Here is a 17382-nt window from a genome sequence, read left to right on the forward strand (position 1 = left end):
AAGAGGTTGGGAGAGGGGGCAGGCGGAGCTCCTGAAGGGGGCAGGGGTGTCTAAAAAAGACATTTAGGTTGTTTGCTGAACGGTGTGTGAGGTGACCTTGCCGAGGCCCCCCCATTTCCCCAGGGAATTCTATTAAATCCATGAGGGTTGGGTGTGAGTGAGTTTTGTTGTGGAAACTGAAGAAGGGTCAGAGGTTCAAGCACACCAGGAGGATTCAGGCTGCACTCAGGAATCTGGGATCTGAAGTCTGGGAGGAGCCAAGGAACAAGGAGTACCTGCTCCAGGAAGCTTTGTGTCTCCACAGGCCACAGAACGGGAGGGGTCAAGCAGATGTTCCCTAACCTTGGGGGGGCAGGAGGCCTCTATCCAACAATTTGCAACCCCGAAAACGAAGTGGGAAGAAAACAGGAAAATGTGGTTTGGCTCTATATATGTGATACTAATTACAGCTATTTGTGCAAATGCTTTCCATTAATGCTTAATTGCTTACCATGTGGTATAATCACAATATGTATTGCATGAACTGCACGTCAGACTAGCTGAGTTTTATTTGCCTCCGTGTGGGCCGGTCCTCCTTACATCTTGAGTCAGCCTGTTTGGTAGCCTGATTGTTCATGGGTGAACACAGTGGCTTTCCTTACAACTTAAAAACATACGTATGTAGGCAAACACTCAGTGACTAGGGAATTCTCTCCTCTAAGAGGCAGATCACCCCTTGCTGGCTCAAATGTTAGTATGTTGTCTAGTTTGGGGGATTGGCCAAAAAACAAAAAGAAGGAGAATCTGAGTTCTATTTATACTTCTAACCTATTTGACCATTTTTTTTTTTTTTTAAACTTAGGAGACCTATAACGTGTCCCTCTCCAAAGCTACTAGACCCCTGCACGCCTCTAACACAGAGCTGGAATAATCTTTCCCAGCCAATGTTAATAACTCATCCTAAGTCAATGCTTCAGAGAAGAGGCTAAATTACAGAAACAATTCCTCAGGGTACAGTTAATAGAGACAGTGGATGAAAAGGCTCTCCAGTGGTTCCCCCTAAAGAACATTCTGGAAGTCAAAGACACCAGCTCATGAATTCAAAAAGGCTATTTCTAAGAAGGTGCCTCCAATGGTCTTGCAACTCTTCCTGCTGGACTACTGTGTGCTGTGCTGGCTCTGGTCCAAGCACTATGATGGCGGGGTGGGAGATGGAGGTCGACACAAAATACATGAGTTATAAGGGCACCGGGGTGGCTCAGTTGGTTAAGCGTCCGACTTTGGCTCAGGTCATGATCTCAGGCGCCCACATCGGGTGCTGACAGCTCAGAGCCTGGAGTCTGCTTTGGATTCTGTGTCTCCCTCTCTCTGCCCCTCCCCTGTTATCTCTCTCTCTCAAGTAAATAAACATTTAAAACATTTTCTAAAATACACAAGTTATAAATCCCCCTTTCTTTCCTTAAGGAGATGATGACTGAGTTGGGCAAAAGGCCACAGATGAATTTAATAGGCCCTTGAGAGAGCAGAGGGCAGAGGAGGACAGCGCAGATACACCAGCAAAGCAATCTTACTTCTGCAAGTCGTCTGGTCTGAGTTGAGGATGTACCCTTGTCTACATCTGCAGACGTATGAGCCGGGGGTATTGATGCAGAAGTGGGCACAGTTATGCTCCCGGATGCTGCACATGTGGACCGCTGTAAGGGAAGATATGGCAAGTTAAGGCAATGATGACACTTTCTCTGACTTCACCCACCCACATTCATTCAGAACCTTCTGTGAAGCAGAAAGCAGGACCCAAAGGAAAACAGGCTGCAGTCCATACCCTCCAGAGGATTCACAGCCTCTTGCTGGACTAGGCAGTTCTAGACAAACGCCATCAGGAATCTATAGATAAAGGGCCACAGAGGGCTAAAGGGAAAAATGATGCTAGGTTGACATATGAAATGGCCAACATCCATAAAAACAGGTCTAAAATGATCTACAGAAAAGGGAAATTTCATGGTTCAATTAATAATATTCAGCTGGGGAATCAGAAAGTTTGCTGATACCCGAGGGGGCTTTGGCTAACGTAGATTTTTCAGTGGGCAGCAATGGGCTTGTAGGAAAAGATATTAGTTAAATGAGGATATGGTAAGAGTCAATAGTTTTGGGGGACCATGAATCCCAAGAGCCACCTTTTAATATGCAAACGTGTTATACAGAATATTTTGGAGTAAAAAATGCATTCCTGAGTTCCATGTTTCTTAATCTTTCTGTCAATTTAAAATATTACCGAATTTAGTATCTGAAGTACCTCGGCTTTCAGTAACATCAATTCTTGCATAGGTCTGTCTGCAGCTCATAAAAATTCTCATAGTTTTTTTTTAAATCTTAATTTATTACTTTACTCAACATAATTCAACTTGAACATATTTAAAATTAACGAGCATCATTACAAACAGAGTACGAGTTATGCAAGTGTTCTCATAAACAAAAAAGATGTCTAAATAACAGAGGCTTTCAAAACCTAAGATTAATCTCATTAATCCAGTGCTTAGGAAAACTGAGCTACTGATGAAACCGATGGTGTAACATATATATATCTCATTACTTCTAAATAAGAAATACAGTGGGAAATAAATAGAGGAGTAAAACTTCTAAAATTCTTTTTTTTAATCTTTTAATGTTTATTTATTTTTTTCCTTACATGGTTTATTGCCAAGTTGGTTTACAAAAACTTTTAAAATACTTAACACTATAATTTAGATTGATTGTTGTGAGTCTATGATTGTCTGTTTTAACTTCTGTTAAGATACAAATAATGGGAGCACCTGGGTGGCTCAGTTGGTTAAGTGTCCCACCCTTGATTTCGGTTCAGGTCATGATTTCAGGGTTTGTGAGTTCAAACCTTGTGATGGGCTCCGTGGGGCTCTGCACTGATAGTTCAGAGCCTGCTTGGGATTCTCTTTCTCTCCCTCTCTCTCTCTGCCCCCACCTTGCTCATGCGTGCATACACACATGTGCTCTCTCTCTTTCTCTCAAAATATATAAACTTATCTATTCATCAGTTGATGGAACTCAAGGGTATTATGCTGAGTGAAATAAGTCAGTCAGAGAAAGACAAATGTCATATGTTTTCACTCATATGTGAATCTTCAGAAACTTAAGAGAAGACCATGGGGGAAGTGAAAGGGAGAAAAACCCATTTACAAACAGAGAGGGAGGGAGGCAAACCATAAGAGACTCTTAAATACAGAGAACAAACTGAGGGTTGATGGGGGTAGGAGAGAGGGAAAAGTGGGTGATGGGCATTGAGGAGGGCACTTGTTGGGATGAGCACTGAGTGTTGTATGTAAGCCAATTTGACAATAAATTATATTAAAAATATATAAACTTTTAAAAAAGATACAAACAATGTTTAGAAAGTTCATAGTTAAACCCAATCAGTCAGTTGTACTTTGATGTGAGAGAAATATGTTTCTGTAACCATAGACAATTTTCATAACCATTTTGTATAAAATAGGTATAAGAGGTGCCTGGGTGGCTCAGTTGGTTGAGGCTTTGACTCTTGATTTTGGCTCAGGTCATGATATCATAGTCATGAAATCAAGCCCGTCAAGCCCCATGTGGGGCTCCACACTGGGCATGGAGCCTGTTTAAGAGTCTCTCTCTCCCTCTCCCTCTGCAGCCCCCTCAGTAAAATGGGGATAAAAATAGCTCCTACTTCATAAGCGCCTTGGAAGGGTTAAAATTCAGGGTTAAAATAATTAAGATGGTAAAGTGCTTAGAACAGTGCCCCAGGGACTGCCCCATATGTAGCGAAGGGAAGCATCGTAGTTTATTGTCTTATTTTACATATGTGGGCTCATCCTCTATGCACTGGTCGTCACTCAACACTAACTGCAGGTTTTATCCGTGTTGGTGTATACACTATCTTACAAGGAATCTAAGATACACCCCAGAATGAAGGACGTTAAGATGTGAAGCCGTGTACAGTTGATCCTCATTATTCACAGATTCCATATTTGAGAACTTGCCGACTCACTAAAATGTATTTGTAACCCTGAAGTGAGTACTCAAAATGAAATCCATATAGGCATGCTCAGTGATGAAAAATTTGCCTCGCCTGATGCGCACATTGCCAGCTGGGGTGTGATAAAGTGAAGTCCCACCTCCTCGTTTCAGCTCTCAGATGGTAAACAAGTATCCGTTTTGAGGTCTATATGGCACCTCATTTTATGATTTTTGTGCTTTTCTGTTGGTGATTTTGCTGTTTCACATGGCCCTGAGCACAGTGTCAAAGTGCTAGCAGTTGCTGATGTTTGCTGACATGAAGTGCTAGTGATGTGTGTCTGGTGCTCCTGGGTGCAAGCAGGTGGTAGGTGCCTTGCAAGGAAGATGTGTGCTCGATAAATTTCAGGCCCTGGCTTCAATAATCGTGCTGCTGGCTGTGAGTTCAGTGTTAATAAATCAACATGTATAGTAAACAAGGCGTCTTTAAACACACAGAACAAGTTCATATATTGATCGGTTAACAAAAATGTGGAGACTAGAGACTTGTAGGAACCCAACTCCATATTTCCCCCAGGAGCTGTGGTTCAGCATTTGCAAATCCAGCATTCACAAGGACTTTATAGAACACAATTATTAAGAATAATGAGAATTGACTGTATATCTTAGATTTGATCAAATATGTTAGACGTAGTTTAGTCCCTTCAATTGCTTTATCTATCGATCCTATGATTCTTCCTCATTGTATTTAGTCACTTCCCCATCAGCCGTCATTTGCACACTCCCAAATTTTCACTCACATGATGCTGTGATGAATGTTCTCAAACACCTCTCCTTGAGCACATGTATGGTTGTTTTGCTAGGACTGGATCCCAGTTCGAATAGATGTGGCCTAATTGCCTTGCAAGGTAGCTCACACCAGCAATGCAGGAGACTAAAAATCTTCAGCACTTGGGATTATCAAAATGTTGGCTTTTGACTGTGTTATGAGTGGAGAATCATGATCCTGTTTTTAATATGCATTTGCTGTGCACCATGGAAGCCCCTCTTCCTTTCCTGGACTGTTGGAGCCAAATTACCCACAGGCATGGGGGCAGGGGGGAGTTCCTGAAGAACTTTCAGTGTGTCCCTCTCCGTAATGAAGGAAGTCTCAAGTTTGGAAACAAGCCACACAGCAGTTATCCACTGGTGTGAGGCCCATGTGATGACTGGTGCCCATCTTCCCCTGAGGACCCTGGCAGGCAACATAAGGGGGCAGGAGATGTGAGGCAGAGGACATATCTGTTGGGCAGCAGACAGCACAGTGTTGAAGAGGACAGCTTCTAGAAGCAGACTCCCTGAATGCTCAACTTATTATGACTTTGTATGAATTACTTAATTTCCCTAAACTCTACTCCCTTCTCCTGGCAAGTGGGGAAATTAAAAGAACTATTGCACAGGGTTTTAGAGTGACAGCTTGTTACCAAGGCTTGTTTTGGCTGTGTGCCATAGAAGAATTAGAACCAGGAGACTGTAACTTGGTACAATGGAAAGCACACCAGGTAAGAAGCCAGGAGACTTGTGTTCTGGTCCTGCTCTGCCTTGATCAAGGGAGGGAAGTGCAGGTGAGTTGGGTAGCCCTTTTAGACCTGTTTCTTCACCTGTAGACTAAAAGCATGAATGGTGTCTAAGGACCCTCAATATAGACCCTTATTATTTTGTCTGTGTAGCACCCCGTCCCCAAATGTTCCCTTTTATAGAAACTGCCTTTCCTTCTCACTTCAAATGCATGGGGACTGTAGGAACTGCCCACATGTTGGTATGAGGCAGCCCCACTCTTGGAGGCCAGTGACCAGCACAGGGTGTGACCGTCAGAGTCTTTCTTGGCATCCAGGAGCTAGAACTGAGAGAAAAGAGACTTAAACCAAAGGCAAGTGAATATTGGGGGGCAGACAGGGTGCACACTTTCTGCCCATGGAACAGAGAGGAAAGGGAGGCAGAGGGAGAAGGTAGAGGGAAAGTGGGACTGTCATTCATTAATATGACATATCATGTATATGAATATATATTCATTAAAATATACCTTATTTCCATGAGGTAATATAATACAACCCCCCCCTTAAAAACTGGTTCAAATTGAATTTCTGATACTTCCAAGCGAAAAGAATCCCAAATATATTTTTTAATGTTTTATTTATTTCTGAGAGAGAGAGACAGCGTGAACAGGGGAGGGTCAGAGAGAGAGGGAGACATAGAATCCGAAACAGGCTCCAGGCTCTGAGCTGGCAGCCCAGGGCCCGACATGGGGCTCGAACGCACGAACCGTGAGATCATGACCTGAGCTAAAGTCGGACGCTTAACCGACTGAGCCACCCAGGCGCCCCAAGAATCCCAAATATTTTTACTAAGATAAAATAAAAATGTTTCATCTGTAAAATTTTATGGATGAGTGACTGGTGTTTCCAAAAGCAATGTCATCCTCACACCCCTGCTGTCCTGTGGGAGCCACGTCCGTGGGTGACTGAAGGGGAGGTGACCATCCTGTCTCCTCCCCTGGCCAGCAATGGACGGATTTCTCAGAAGGCCTGATAGGTTGTAACTGGGTCAAGGCTTTGTGTTCTGGGGAAGCAATCACTAATCAGCAGACTAGGTCATTGGCAGGACAGGATTAAAAAGAAAAACTTTTTTAATGTTTATTTTTGAGAGACAGAGAGAGAGAGAGAGACAGAGTGCAAGTGGGGAGGGCAGAGAGAGAAGGAGACACAGAATCCGAAGCAGGATCCAGGCTCCGAGCTGTCAGCACAAAGTCCAACAGGGGGCTCGAACCCACGGACTGTGAGTGAGATCATGACCCAAGCTGAAGTAGGATGCTTAATTGACTGAGCCACCCAGGTGCCCCCAGGACTTGACTTTTTTTTAACTAGGTAATATAAATGTGCATAAATGCCTATTAACAAATGTATAAATGATCAAAGGAATGGTAGGAGACTGACTGGGGGTCTAGAAAGGAACAATTACTGGGTACGTAGAGTCATTTGTTGAAATCAATCTGGCCTCCCGCTTAACACCAGAGCCCCAAAGGGCTGTAATAAGCATAGACTTTGTTCAGGCTGGTTGATGAAAGGTGTGTCTTGGGAACACTATCCAAGCCTTCATTCGTGCCTGGCCTGGGTGGGGTGGGGCTGTTGGGGTAGGAACAGTCAGCCTCTGGGCTCCAAATACCAGGCTTGGCTGATACAGCAGGTAGCAAGAGGCGACTTAAAAGCAGCCCTGCCCAGCTTACAATGAGTCATCAGAGAGCTCAGCATAGACCTGCATTTTTCAGCCCCTAAATTCAGTGTCCTCTCTCCCTGGGTGGTAAAAAAGAGCCCAGGATGCGTAGGTTTTGGTCATCTTGTAGACAGGGCCTCAATTCACAGGCTACCTGGTCTCCGAGTTCCTCCAGTGCCCTCAGGGGTGGCCTGAGAATGCAACCCCGGCAGTCTCCCCCTCGCTGTGGCTGGCGTGGGAATTTACTGCCCGCGGACATAAAGCCACCGCTGTGCCCAAGTTCATGTCCACACGGCCAGGGAGAGCCAGAGCCAGGTCTCCCACTCAAGGGCGGTCGGGCTCCAGAGCCTACTCTGTTCCTAGTTTTATAATAAAGGACCTGCTCTGATCACACAGGAAGACTGTCCGTCTCCTCTGGTCCGCAGAGAAGTAGCATTTTTCAGCTCTGCTCCAGGTGCAGGGGCCCCAGCCCTTCTTCCCTCTGAAATCCCGTCCCTAGCTGCAGCACGGCCCCACTTCCCTGCCTACCCCTTCGGCAACATTTTTCAAACGTGGGTCACATCTCCTTAGCAGGCTACGAAGTTAAGAGAGAATATGGATGAGTTCTTGCTGTTGTTATTGTTGTTCTAACGAAACAGAAAAATCCATTGAAAATGTCTTTCCTTTCCTGGCTTACTGTTGTCGCCCCCCCCCCCCCCCCTCCCTTTGGTTAGCCAGGAAACTCCCACTCATCTTTCAGGGCTTTGTAGTACATAATGGTCAAGATGTAGGCTCTGAGCCACAATGCCTGGGCTCACATCTCAACTCTCCGACAGTGCTGTGTGACCTTGGACATGTCATTGAACCTCTCTGGGTCATAGTTTCCCCTTCTGTAAAATGAGAATTAGAAGAGCACCTACTTCACAGGTGTGTTGTGTGAATAAAATGAGTTAATGTAGGCTAATGGCTCAAAACAGTGCATGAACACATTAATATCAATAAATGGTAAAGATTAGGGGAACTTGGGTGGCTCAGTTGATTAGGCGTCCAACTTCAGCTCAGGTCATGATCTCCTTCATGAGTTCTAGCCCCGCATCAGGGTCTGTGCTGACAGCTCAGAGCCTGGAGGCTGCTTTGGATTCTGTCTCCCTCTCTCTCTCTCTGCCCCTCTGCCACACTTTCTCTCTCTCAAAAGTAAATAAAACATTAAAAAATGTTTCAATAAATAAATAGTAATGATTATTATTATCATCTCCTTTCTAAAGCTCTCTAGGAATCCCTAGGGAGACCCAGGTAGTCTCTGACCAGAATTCCCTCAGTGCCTCCCTTCCCTCAATTCTCCAAGGCCTCTGAGGTGCACGTTTTGGAGAGAGGTGCCGACATCCCACTTCTCTGTGATGAGAGCATCTTCCCACCAGCATGGAACCCTCAGGCCTGAAAAAACTGTAATCCTGATATTCAAAGTTGCTTATCCTTTCTCAGCCTGTTTCCACTTCTGTAAAATGAGAATAATAATAGCATCTGCCTCCAAAGCCTGTTATAAGTATGAAATGAAGAATGTATGGAAAATACTTAGCCCAGGACAAAAATAGCTGCTGTTATCAGAGTGCAGCCCAGTAAATGTTTAAGGAACAAAACCTCACCGATGCCTGGAATTTGAAAGATGCTCGTTGCTGTGTGATAACTGGAGTGCAGACCAAAACGGGGACCACCTGCCTAATGGGCTGGTCCTCTGTGTACCTGACTGTAATCACACAACATGGTGCACCCTGAGTCGGACTCTCCAGTTGATAACACCCGTTCACACATCTACTCTGTAGGTAAAATCCCAATTTCACAGAGTTGCAAAGTATCATACAGCTGGCAGGCGGGGATGGTGAGGCTCAAGTCTGCTCCTTCCCCTACCCCACAAAGCTTCCTATAAATTCCGGCGTGAATGTCAACCTCACAGCCGGTTCACCTAGCATGGCTGGGCTGTGGAGGTGGCCACCAGAAAATGGCTTACCTTAAAAGTGGAATTTATAACCCCTGGCTTGCGGCAGAGTAAAATGAGCAAGAACTTTGGAAGCGGAACCCACGACCTTCTGGCTGTGCGTTCCTGGGGAATTCACATACGCAGGCATAAAGTCGGAGGGATGGTATTGTGTTGCCTCCCCCAGATTTTTGCGAGGATCAAATACAAAAATAGGAAGGCAAGTACTTTATAAATATTAGTTATTGCAATCTTTACTGCACCACTGATTAAGAGGCCCCAGGACCTCCTCAACCTTTCAGGATGGGTCTGCACAGCAGAACCCTGCCATGGGGTGGGAGAGGGGGGTTGGGTCCTTGGGCCACAGAAACAGGCGAATGGCAGAATCCCAAGATTTTCTTCGAGCTTCCAGATGACAACAAAGTGCGGGGTGGAGGATCTAACCTGCCTTTTAATTTTGCTGCCTGACCATGAAGCACACAGAGAAGCTTCTGATTCAGACAAGTCCATGGCCTCCGCCTCATGCTGCCTTTCCATTTGCTGACAAATCCACAGCACTCATAAAAGAACTCCATTGACATTTTCCAAGACAGATGAATAAGCCCATCGACACTGTTACGGAACCAGTGTCTTTTTTAATATTTCCAGGAAAAGGGGAACATAAATTCTGCAGAAGTCATTGAAAGCCATAAACCTTCAAATGTTTGCAGCGTGTTCCACCGGCTGACGTTGACCAGGAGGCCTGGGCCACGGCACGCCACAACACCGCCCTTCTGCGGCTCCAGGCCAAATGGCACTTTTGAAAATTCTCCAAGTGACATTGCAGAGAAAAAGGTTCTTTTTCCTTCATGGCATTGATTTTTTAAGTAAATCTTTTGACTTGAGAAATAATGGAGTCTCTGCTTTTTGAGGTTAGTTCTCAACATGGGATTAAAAAAACAACAACAACACGTCAAAACGCACCATCTTTCCTCCCTGAGGCTTCGGTGGAGAATCGGAGGTCCCAAGGCTGTGTAGACTCTGAGAACACAGTCAGAGTCCTCAGAGCCCCTAAAGGGGCAGGGTCCTACTCCTGGGGAGCTGGAGATGAGTATGGTCCTTAAGCTCATTCTCCACTCACACTCCCGGGGAACACTAGTTATTTCAAAATAGATCCTTCCTTGTGCTTCCCGTCAAAAAAGCATGGCAGGTGGAGGGGACAGGGACAAACGGAGGTGGCCAAGGTAAGCCCAGACGCTGTTTACCACGTCAGGAGGCAGAGGGGAGGCCGGGTGGCCCCCTGAGCCCCTGCCGTCCTCGAGGAAGACAGGACAAGAAGCCAGCTACTGCAGCAGGAAACGGGACTGGCAAGGGGACCTGCTTCATACAACTGAGGAGGAGCTCTGGGTGCAGGAAACTGAACGCCATCTGGCAAGGAAGGGCGAGAGAAGCCCTGTGGAGAGTAGGGTTAGAAAGCAAGAGAGGGCAGAGGACCCTTGAAATAGAAGGCAGCTCAAGGATACGGGCAGGTCCCCCTCGCAGAAGGAGGGGACCAAACCTCAGCCCTCCCTGTGCATTGGGCCTCTTTGAGGAGAAAATACCCAGCACTAGCGCCACCATGGGGCAATAATTCTTGGCATTCGACCCCATCCAAGGAGAAAGTATGGAACTTTTTTGCCCTCCTGTTCTCATCTCTATTCCAACTCATAAATTCTAACTTAGGGAACGCCAGGGCAGTCCAAAGTGCTGGAGAAAAGCTTTGCCCATCTACTCGTACTCATTCTGCTGTCTGGGTTCAAATGTCCCTTCCCCAGAGAAATCTCCCTGGGCGCCCTGGCTTAGGTTGGGTCCTGCCCTGAATTCTTCCTCCATGACATTGTTCCGACTGCAGTTACTTATTTATCTGCGTCGTTATATCCTCACTAACTGTCTCCTTGGTCAGAGTGTAGCCCCAGGAGAACGCCATGTCTACCCTAGCCTTTGACACCCCTTGTCAGCATGGTACCTCAGACGACGTAGCACACAATCAACACAGGGAGATGAAAGAAGGAATCCTAATGATTCCCCCTGGAGGAGCTCCAGGGGAGCAGCACTTACTGCACAACTTGTTCTGGAACACCGAGGTCAGCGACTCCATCTGGCTGAAGTTGGCCACCAGGAAGACGTGGTCCTCATGCGGTTCGCTCCCGATGGCCTTCAGTGTGTTGAGGTCCACCTGGCCCACGCCAATGGCAAAGATCAGGATGCCTGTGTCCCGTGCCTTTGCGGCCACCTCAGCCACGGAGTCCTGTGGCCTCCCATCGGTCACGATCATTATGACTCGCAGCACATTCTCCCTCAGGGGCCGGGCCCCCTCTGCTTCTGAGAATGCGATGTTCAGGGCATACTGGATGGCCAGCCCCGTCATGGTGCCCGTGGACAGGTGCCTCATCCTCTTGACCGCACGCTCCACTTCAGACTTCCTCTTGAAGGTCTTGAGGGAGAACTCATTCTTGACGGTGCTGCCGTACTGCAGCAAGCCCACTCGGGTGACATCAGGGCCGATGTCCAAGAATTGCAAGATGTCCACGATGAACTCCTTGACTTTTGCATAGTCGTGGGTGTTAACGCTGCGGGAGCTGTCGATGATGAAGACCAGGTCTGCCCGCTTATTCTCACAGGAGCTCTCTGGGGAAAGAGGAGAGGTCAGATCCATCAGCAGAGGGCCAAGGCCCAGTGCCCTCCCTGGCTGTTGTTGGAAATCCTAGGGCTGAGGATCACCTTCCCGACCTCTAATCTCCACCGGTGTTTCTTCCCCATGCGGGGAAAAAAAACTGTGCGTGACTGGGTGATCATGAGTATTGGCTACAAACAGATACGATTTGTTTTTGCAAGATAAACACACACTTCAGTTTCTAGAAAGTCATCAATGCAGTTTTTAGGTGGGCACACACCTGAGCGGGGCCAAAATGATTTTATTATTTACCGTGTGCCGCATAAGCTTGGCAGGATACTGCAGGGAATATGCAAGGAGCCTAGGGTGGGGAGCAAAGCCAAGGAGCTTACGATCGACCTTGGAAACTTAACTAACAGAACACATGAAAGAACAATTTGTGTGGAGCAGTGAGGTGCTGACACTCGATGTTCAGAGAACGGGGATGTTAGTGGGCTGGGGTCAAGGAGATAGGACATGAACTGGCCTCACGCGGTGTTTGCTTCCAGAGAAGGAACACGTGGGGAGAGACACGTGAACAGAAGCCTGCGATGGCACGAGTGTGGTGGAAATGGAATGGGCGATGACATGCTGCTAGGAGGTGCAGACAGGAATGGAGGTGGAGGGCAAGCTGAAGCCAGCTACAAAAGGCCTGGGAAATGTGCACCTGATGCCACCGGTGATGAGCACGGTATATTAGCATCATACTATGTAACTCAGCTCACCTGCAGGCAGGTTACAAGACAACAAGCCGGTGGAGGGTGGCAGTGGTGATGCAGACCATTGCTGCACTAATCTGGTTGGGGGACGGGGACTCAACCTCAACCAGGGGAGCGTGTACTGAAACTGGAGAAGGGACCGATCAAGAACAAAGGACACAGTTACGTGGGGAAAAGGTAAATGTTAAGTCTCTTCCTCACCCCCGCCATACTTATTCCATTAGCCCCCAAACAAGAAGGCTAGAAGAGGTTTGAGTCTGTGGGTGAAACTCGTAACATCCTGGGAAGAGGCTGAATAGGGGATGAGGTGAGAGCCTCCTGCCTCACAGGGTAGAGGAATTTCTCAGATGTTCTGAGCTACTGCCTCCAGCCAATAGCGGGGCGTGGGGATGGGGGTGAGTTCCTCCTCCCTTCCCAGATTCTGTAGCTAAATCCAGATTTGACAGGGATTAGAAAAGGGATCCCAAATGCTTGCCCTAAATCCCAATCACCACAGCTGCAAGAAAGAGAGAGAAAGCCAAATATGAAACAGTGAACCTAGTCATCAAAACGAAAAGTGGGAAAGGCCCATGAGGTCATCCTGTCCAGGCCGGCTTGCCAGGCTGTGACTCGTCCCGAGCGTCTGCACACACACCTCATCCACAGTGGCCTCACAAGTCTTCCAATTTGGGGGCGAGGAAGTACCCCCAAACCACAGCATCCTGCCAAGAGACCCACCTTGTGCTGCACCCATATAAAGCTGGGGCTGTGTGAATTCAAAGTGTGTTTCTCAAACCAGAGGCCCCAGAACCTGCCTTTGAGGACTCTGGGAGAATGATCAACATAAAACCTGATGTTTGTGGGATGTTTTAAAATCTATTTTCCAGAGCGCGTTCATCACTATGGCCTCATTTGATTTTCACAATATGTTCTTAAGGGGAAAGAGTAGCGTCATCACACATTTGGATACACGAGAAAATGGAGGCACTGAGAGTTTGAAAATCCCTTATAATATAGAAAAACACCAACACCCACCTCATTAGGTGGTAGGGAGAATTCAAGGAACTGATGCGGGTGAAGAGTGAAGCCTTGGGTCCTGCATGTGGGGACCCCCTTATCTGCCCCAACTTCTCCTCATTTGTCTCCTGCTGGGCCCAGGCTGAGGAGGAGAAGGCCACAGTGCCTGCACATAGGCACCTGCCCTAGGAGGCAAGTGGCTAAAATCCTGAACCCCAGGGGCTGCGTCCACCCCGAGAAGCAGCTGGAGGGGGGCCTCTTGTAGTTTTCACAAAGGTGCCAACAGTCTAGCATATAGCCCTGGGTCGGGGGTGTGGATGGGATACATGCAGGTCCCAGGATGGAAGACAAGGGCCAGGACCCAGCCTGGTCCCTCTCCAGAAGCCACCCACACCCCACCCTTGATGTCTGAACTTACTGCAGGGAGAATGTGACCCAGTGACCTCCGCCTGCTGAGGAGAACTGCAACCAGGCTCAGACCCCGCCAAGGAGGAAGATATTAGGGAAAGGCTCCTAGGAAGGGAGAGAGGAGACAGCACACTGGCTTCCTGAGAACTCTTCCTCAGGAGATTTTTGGAAGCAGGAGGTCCTCTGGGGTTGGGATCTTTGCTGTGGGTCTTAGTTATGGTGTCAACATCTCATCAAGCATCACGGCCAATTGAAAGGGAAGCTGGAAGTTACGTGGGGAATTATGTGCTAAACTGGATTAGCTCCTGTCAAAACAAATGTGTAGTTTCCACAATGCCAGGGCATTTTCGAAAACACCACAAAGGTTCGAAATGCTGTGGGAGGTGCCAAGGGAGCTGTGACTGTGAGCTGAAAGCCAGTCCTGGCAGCCCAAGTGACCAAGTGATCCTCAGGAGAGCTCCTCAGGTCCCTTAGGGGCTCAGGACCACAGTCTTGCAGCTTGTCCCTGAGAGGGCCAGTTCGGTGGTTCTCAAACTTGATGTGCATCCCAATCCCCTCAAGGATTGTTAAAAACTAAGATCAGTAGGGTGCACCTCCAGCATTTCTGATTCTGTAGATCTAGAATGAAGTCTGAAAATCTGCATTTCTAGAGAGTTCCCAAGGTGAAATTGATGTCCTGGCCCAGGGACCACACTTTGAGAACCACTAGTTTATGTACTAGAGGGATCTCTGGAGAAAAGAAGTTCTGGCAAGTCTGGACCTTTCCATCTCACTGTGAATTCCCCAAAGTGGGAAACAGTCTCATTCACCTTCTTAACCATGCCGGTGGGAATGGAGTTAAGTCTTCAGTCAACATTTGCGGAGTTAAATGGAATTCTGGGTGGGGGAGCAAGGTTTCAGATGGAAGGGATTGAGCCAGAGCAGTCAGTTCAAGGAGGTGGATGAAAACCACAAAGTCAGAAGGTTCTAGAGGAAGTATGGATTCTGGTAATAGAGACATAGATTCTAGACCCAAATCTGTGCCATTTTATGAGGAGGCATAGCCACTATTGAACTTCAGTTCATAGACTCATAGACTAATAAACTCTTAGAGCTAGAGGGATCTAAATAAAGTCCAAGTCACTCACTTTACAGAAGAGGAAACTGAGGCTTAGAAATGGGACTCCACCTCTATGAGGCCTCATGGCTCATTAGGGTCAGTCCTGGACTATACTAATGGCTCTTCCTCTATCTCATGGTGCACACCTTGGAAATTCCCAATACAGCTGGCATTACAATATGAGCTTGGTAGATACTGGGGGCATTCTGAAATATTTTCTGTGATGAACCCCACAACTCTTTCACGTGGGGACTGCTAAGAGGCATTTCTAGACTCTCCTCTGTGTTCCTTTCACATATAGGTTCTGATAAGTGGCATCCCTAACCTGGGAGAAGAGCAGGCAACCTTCCTTCTGTCCCCTCCTGGCAGACTTTCAACAGCACTGGATGAGGATTTGTGGGCACTTCATAAAATGTCATCCCTTGAACCACAAAGTGACGGTCTGGACCTTGTCACCAGCACTTCAGTACTGTCAGCTTGTCTTCGAAGCCCACAAGTTGGGCAAACAAGTGCCTCTTACTCTTGAACCTGAGCCAGAACAATTTCAAGCAACATTTCCACCCCAGCAGGATTACAGTGTATAACCTTGGAACTGTTTCCTCTTCTTGGGTTGCGGACTTGTCACTAATCAGCCTCCCTTGCTCTGGCTAAATTCAATCATGGCCGTGTAATTGTACAGTAAATATTTGGTGCCATCTGCCTGGGAAGATCCAAGCATGTTTGGAGAAGGAAAATATGTGAATATCTGTAATAAGAGTAAAATAATTTCATCCAGAGACTGAAAAGGAGCTCGCTCTGAAATGCTTAGTGATACAAAATAGTCCTATGATCTAAGTGTAAGTCCAGCCTCTACCTTCTGTCCATGTGATCTTGAGCTTCTCCTTAACCTCTCTGACCCTTAGTCTCTTCTGTTGTGAAATGGTGATAATAATACCTCCCAGGGATGTTCTGAAACTCAGAAGAATATTATAATAATTTATGGCTACTGTTTATTGAGGACTTAATAAGTACCGGGGCCTTGTTCTGAATATTTTTCATTCTTTGGCTTCTTTATTCTTCACACTCACCTTAGGGAGTAGGTACTGTTTCTTTTTTTTTTTTTTAATATTTTATTTATTATTTTTGAGAGCTAGATAGAGACAGCATGAGCAGGGGAGGGTCAGAGAGAGAGGGAGACACAGAATCCGAAGCAGCCTCCAGGCTCTGAGCTAGTTGTCAGCACAGAGCCCGATGCGGGGCTCGAACCCACGAACCGTGAGATCATGACCTGAGCCGAAGCTGGACGCCCAACCGACTGAACCACCCAGGCACCCCGAGTAGGTACTGTTTCTATTCCCATTTACAGGTGATGACAATGAGCCTAGAATGGCTAGTAACTAGCGCAGGGTCTCATATTTAGGAAGGAAGGGGCCAGGATCTGAACCCATTTTGTCTGGCTCTGTACCCTCTGCTCTTAACCACCAAGCAATACTCAGGAAGGATTTTACTCTTTCAGACCTGCCATTCACAGCACACTCAAGATACACCAGGACTGCACTGGCCTCCCTTCCCTGGAATCATAGCCTGAAAGCTGTGGCTCAAACTTGCCTGCCTCCTGCCAAGTGCTTCTCTCTGCTACATGCCTATTTGTCTTTTTAAAAAATTTAATAAAATGATAAAACAGATGCTTGCCTCCCTGAATAGCAGTAACCCAGTAAACCAGGCTGCTGGTCATTTCCATTCTCATTCATCTGACAAGTGCTTGTCGAGAGATCAGTAGGAGCAAGGCCCCGGGGGGAAACTGAAGGATGGATGTGTGTGGTGGAGAGCAGAGGAAACTTGCATCCCATAAGCATTTGGTTTATGTGAGTTGAGGTATATGGGCTGGTCAAAGAAAGACAGCTGGAGAGACAGACAGACTGAGAGAAAAGACTACCATGTGGGGTGCCTGGGTGTCTCAGTCAGTTGAGTGTCCGACTTCAGCCCAGGTCATGATCTCATGGTTCACACTGATGACGTGGAGCCTGCTTGCGATTCTCTCTCTCTCTCTCTCTCTTTCTGCCCCTTCTATGCTCACTCTCTTTCTCAAAACTTAATTTAAAAGAAAGACTACCAAGTAACACAGCACCACAATCCTACCCAGCATCATATTCAATGAGTACATGTCCACAGATGCCTGAGACGTGGCCCTTGTGGCCAATTCGTATGGTTCTGTCATCACATGCCTCCAGACCGTGACTAGTTCTTGGGACTTACAGGTGATTTCATGGACATTTCAGAGCAATTTAGATGATTTTTTATCCTACGCCCCCAACATGACTTACCCTGCAACTCCCCTGTA

At 47.0% G+C, this 17382-nt stretch overlaps 1 protein-coding gene across 2 annotated transcripts in view; it reads right to left on the bottom strand.

Moving 5' to 3' along the window:
- The window catches only part of MATN2 (matrilin 2), a 118273-nt gene that overhangs the window by 76986 nt on the left and 23905 nt on the right, over positions 1-17382 (bottom strand). For both annotated transcript variants that reach the window (XM_039255477.1, XM_039255476.1), the window contains exons 2-3: positions 11246-11815; positions 1551-1673 (exon numbers count right to left, since the gene is read on the bottom strand). In XM_039255477.1, coding sequence (XP_039111408.1) covers positions 1551-1673; positions 11246-11815 — 693 coding nt within the window. The remainder of the gene's footprint in view (positions 1-1550; positions 1674-11245; positions 11816-17382) is intronic.

The sequence above is a fragment of the Hyaena hyaena genome, unplaced genomic scaffold (assembly GCF_003009895.1).
Source record: "Hyaena hyaena isolate Hyena2069 unplaced genomic scaffold, ASM300989v1 scaffold_533, whole genome shotgun sequence".
Taxonomy (NCBI): Eukaryota; Metazoa; Chordata; class Mammalia; order Carnivora; family Hyaenidae; genus Hyaena; species Hyaena hyaena.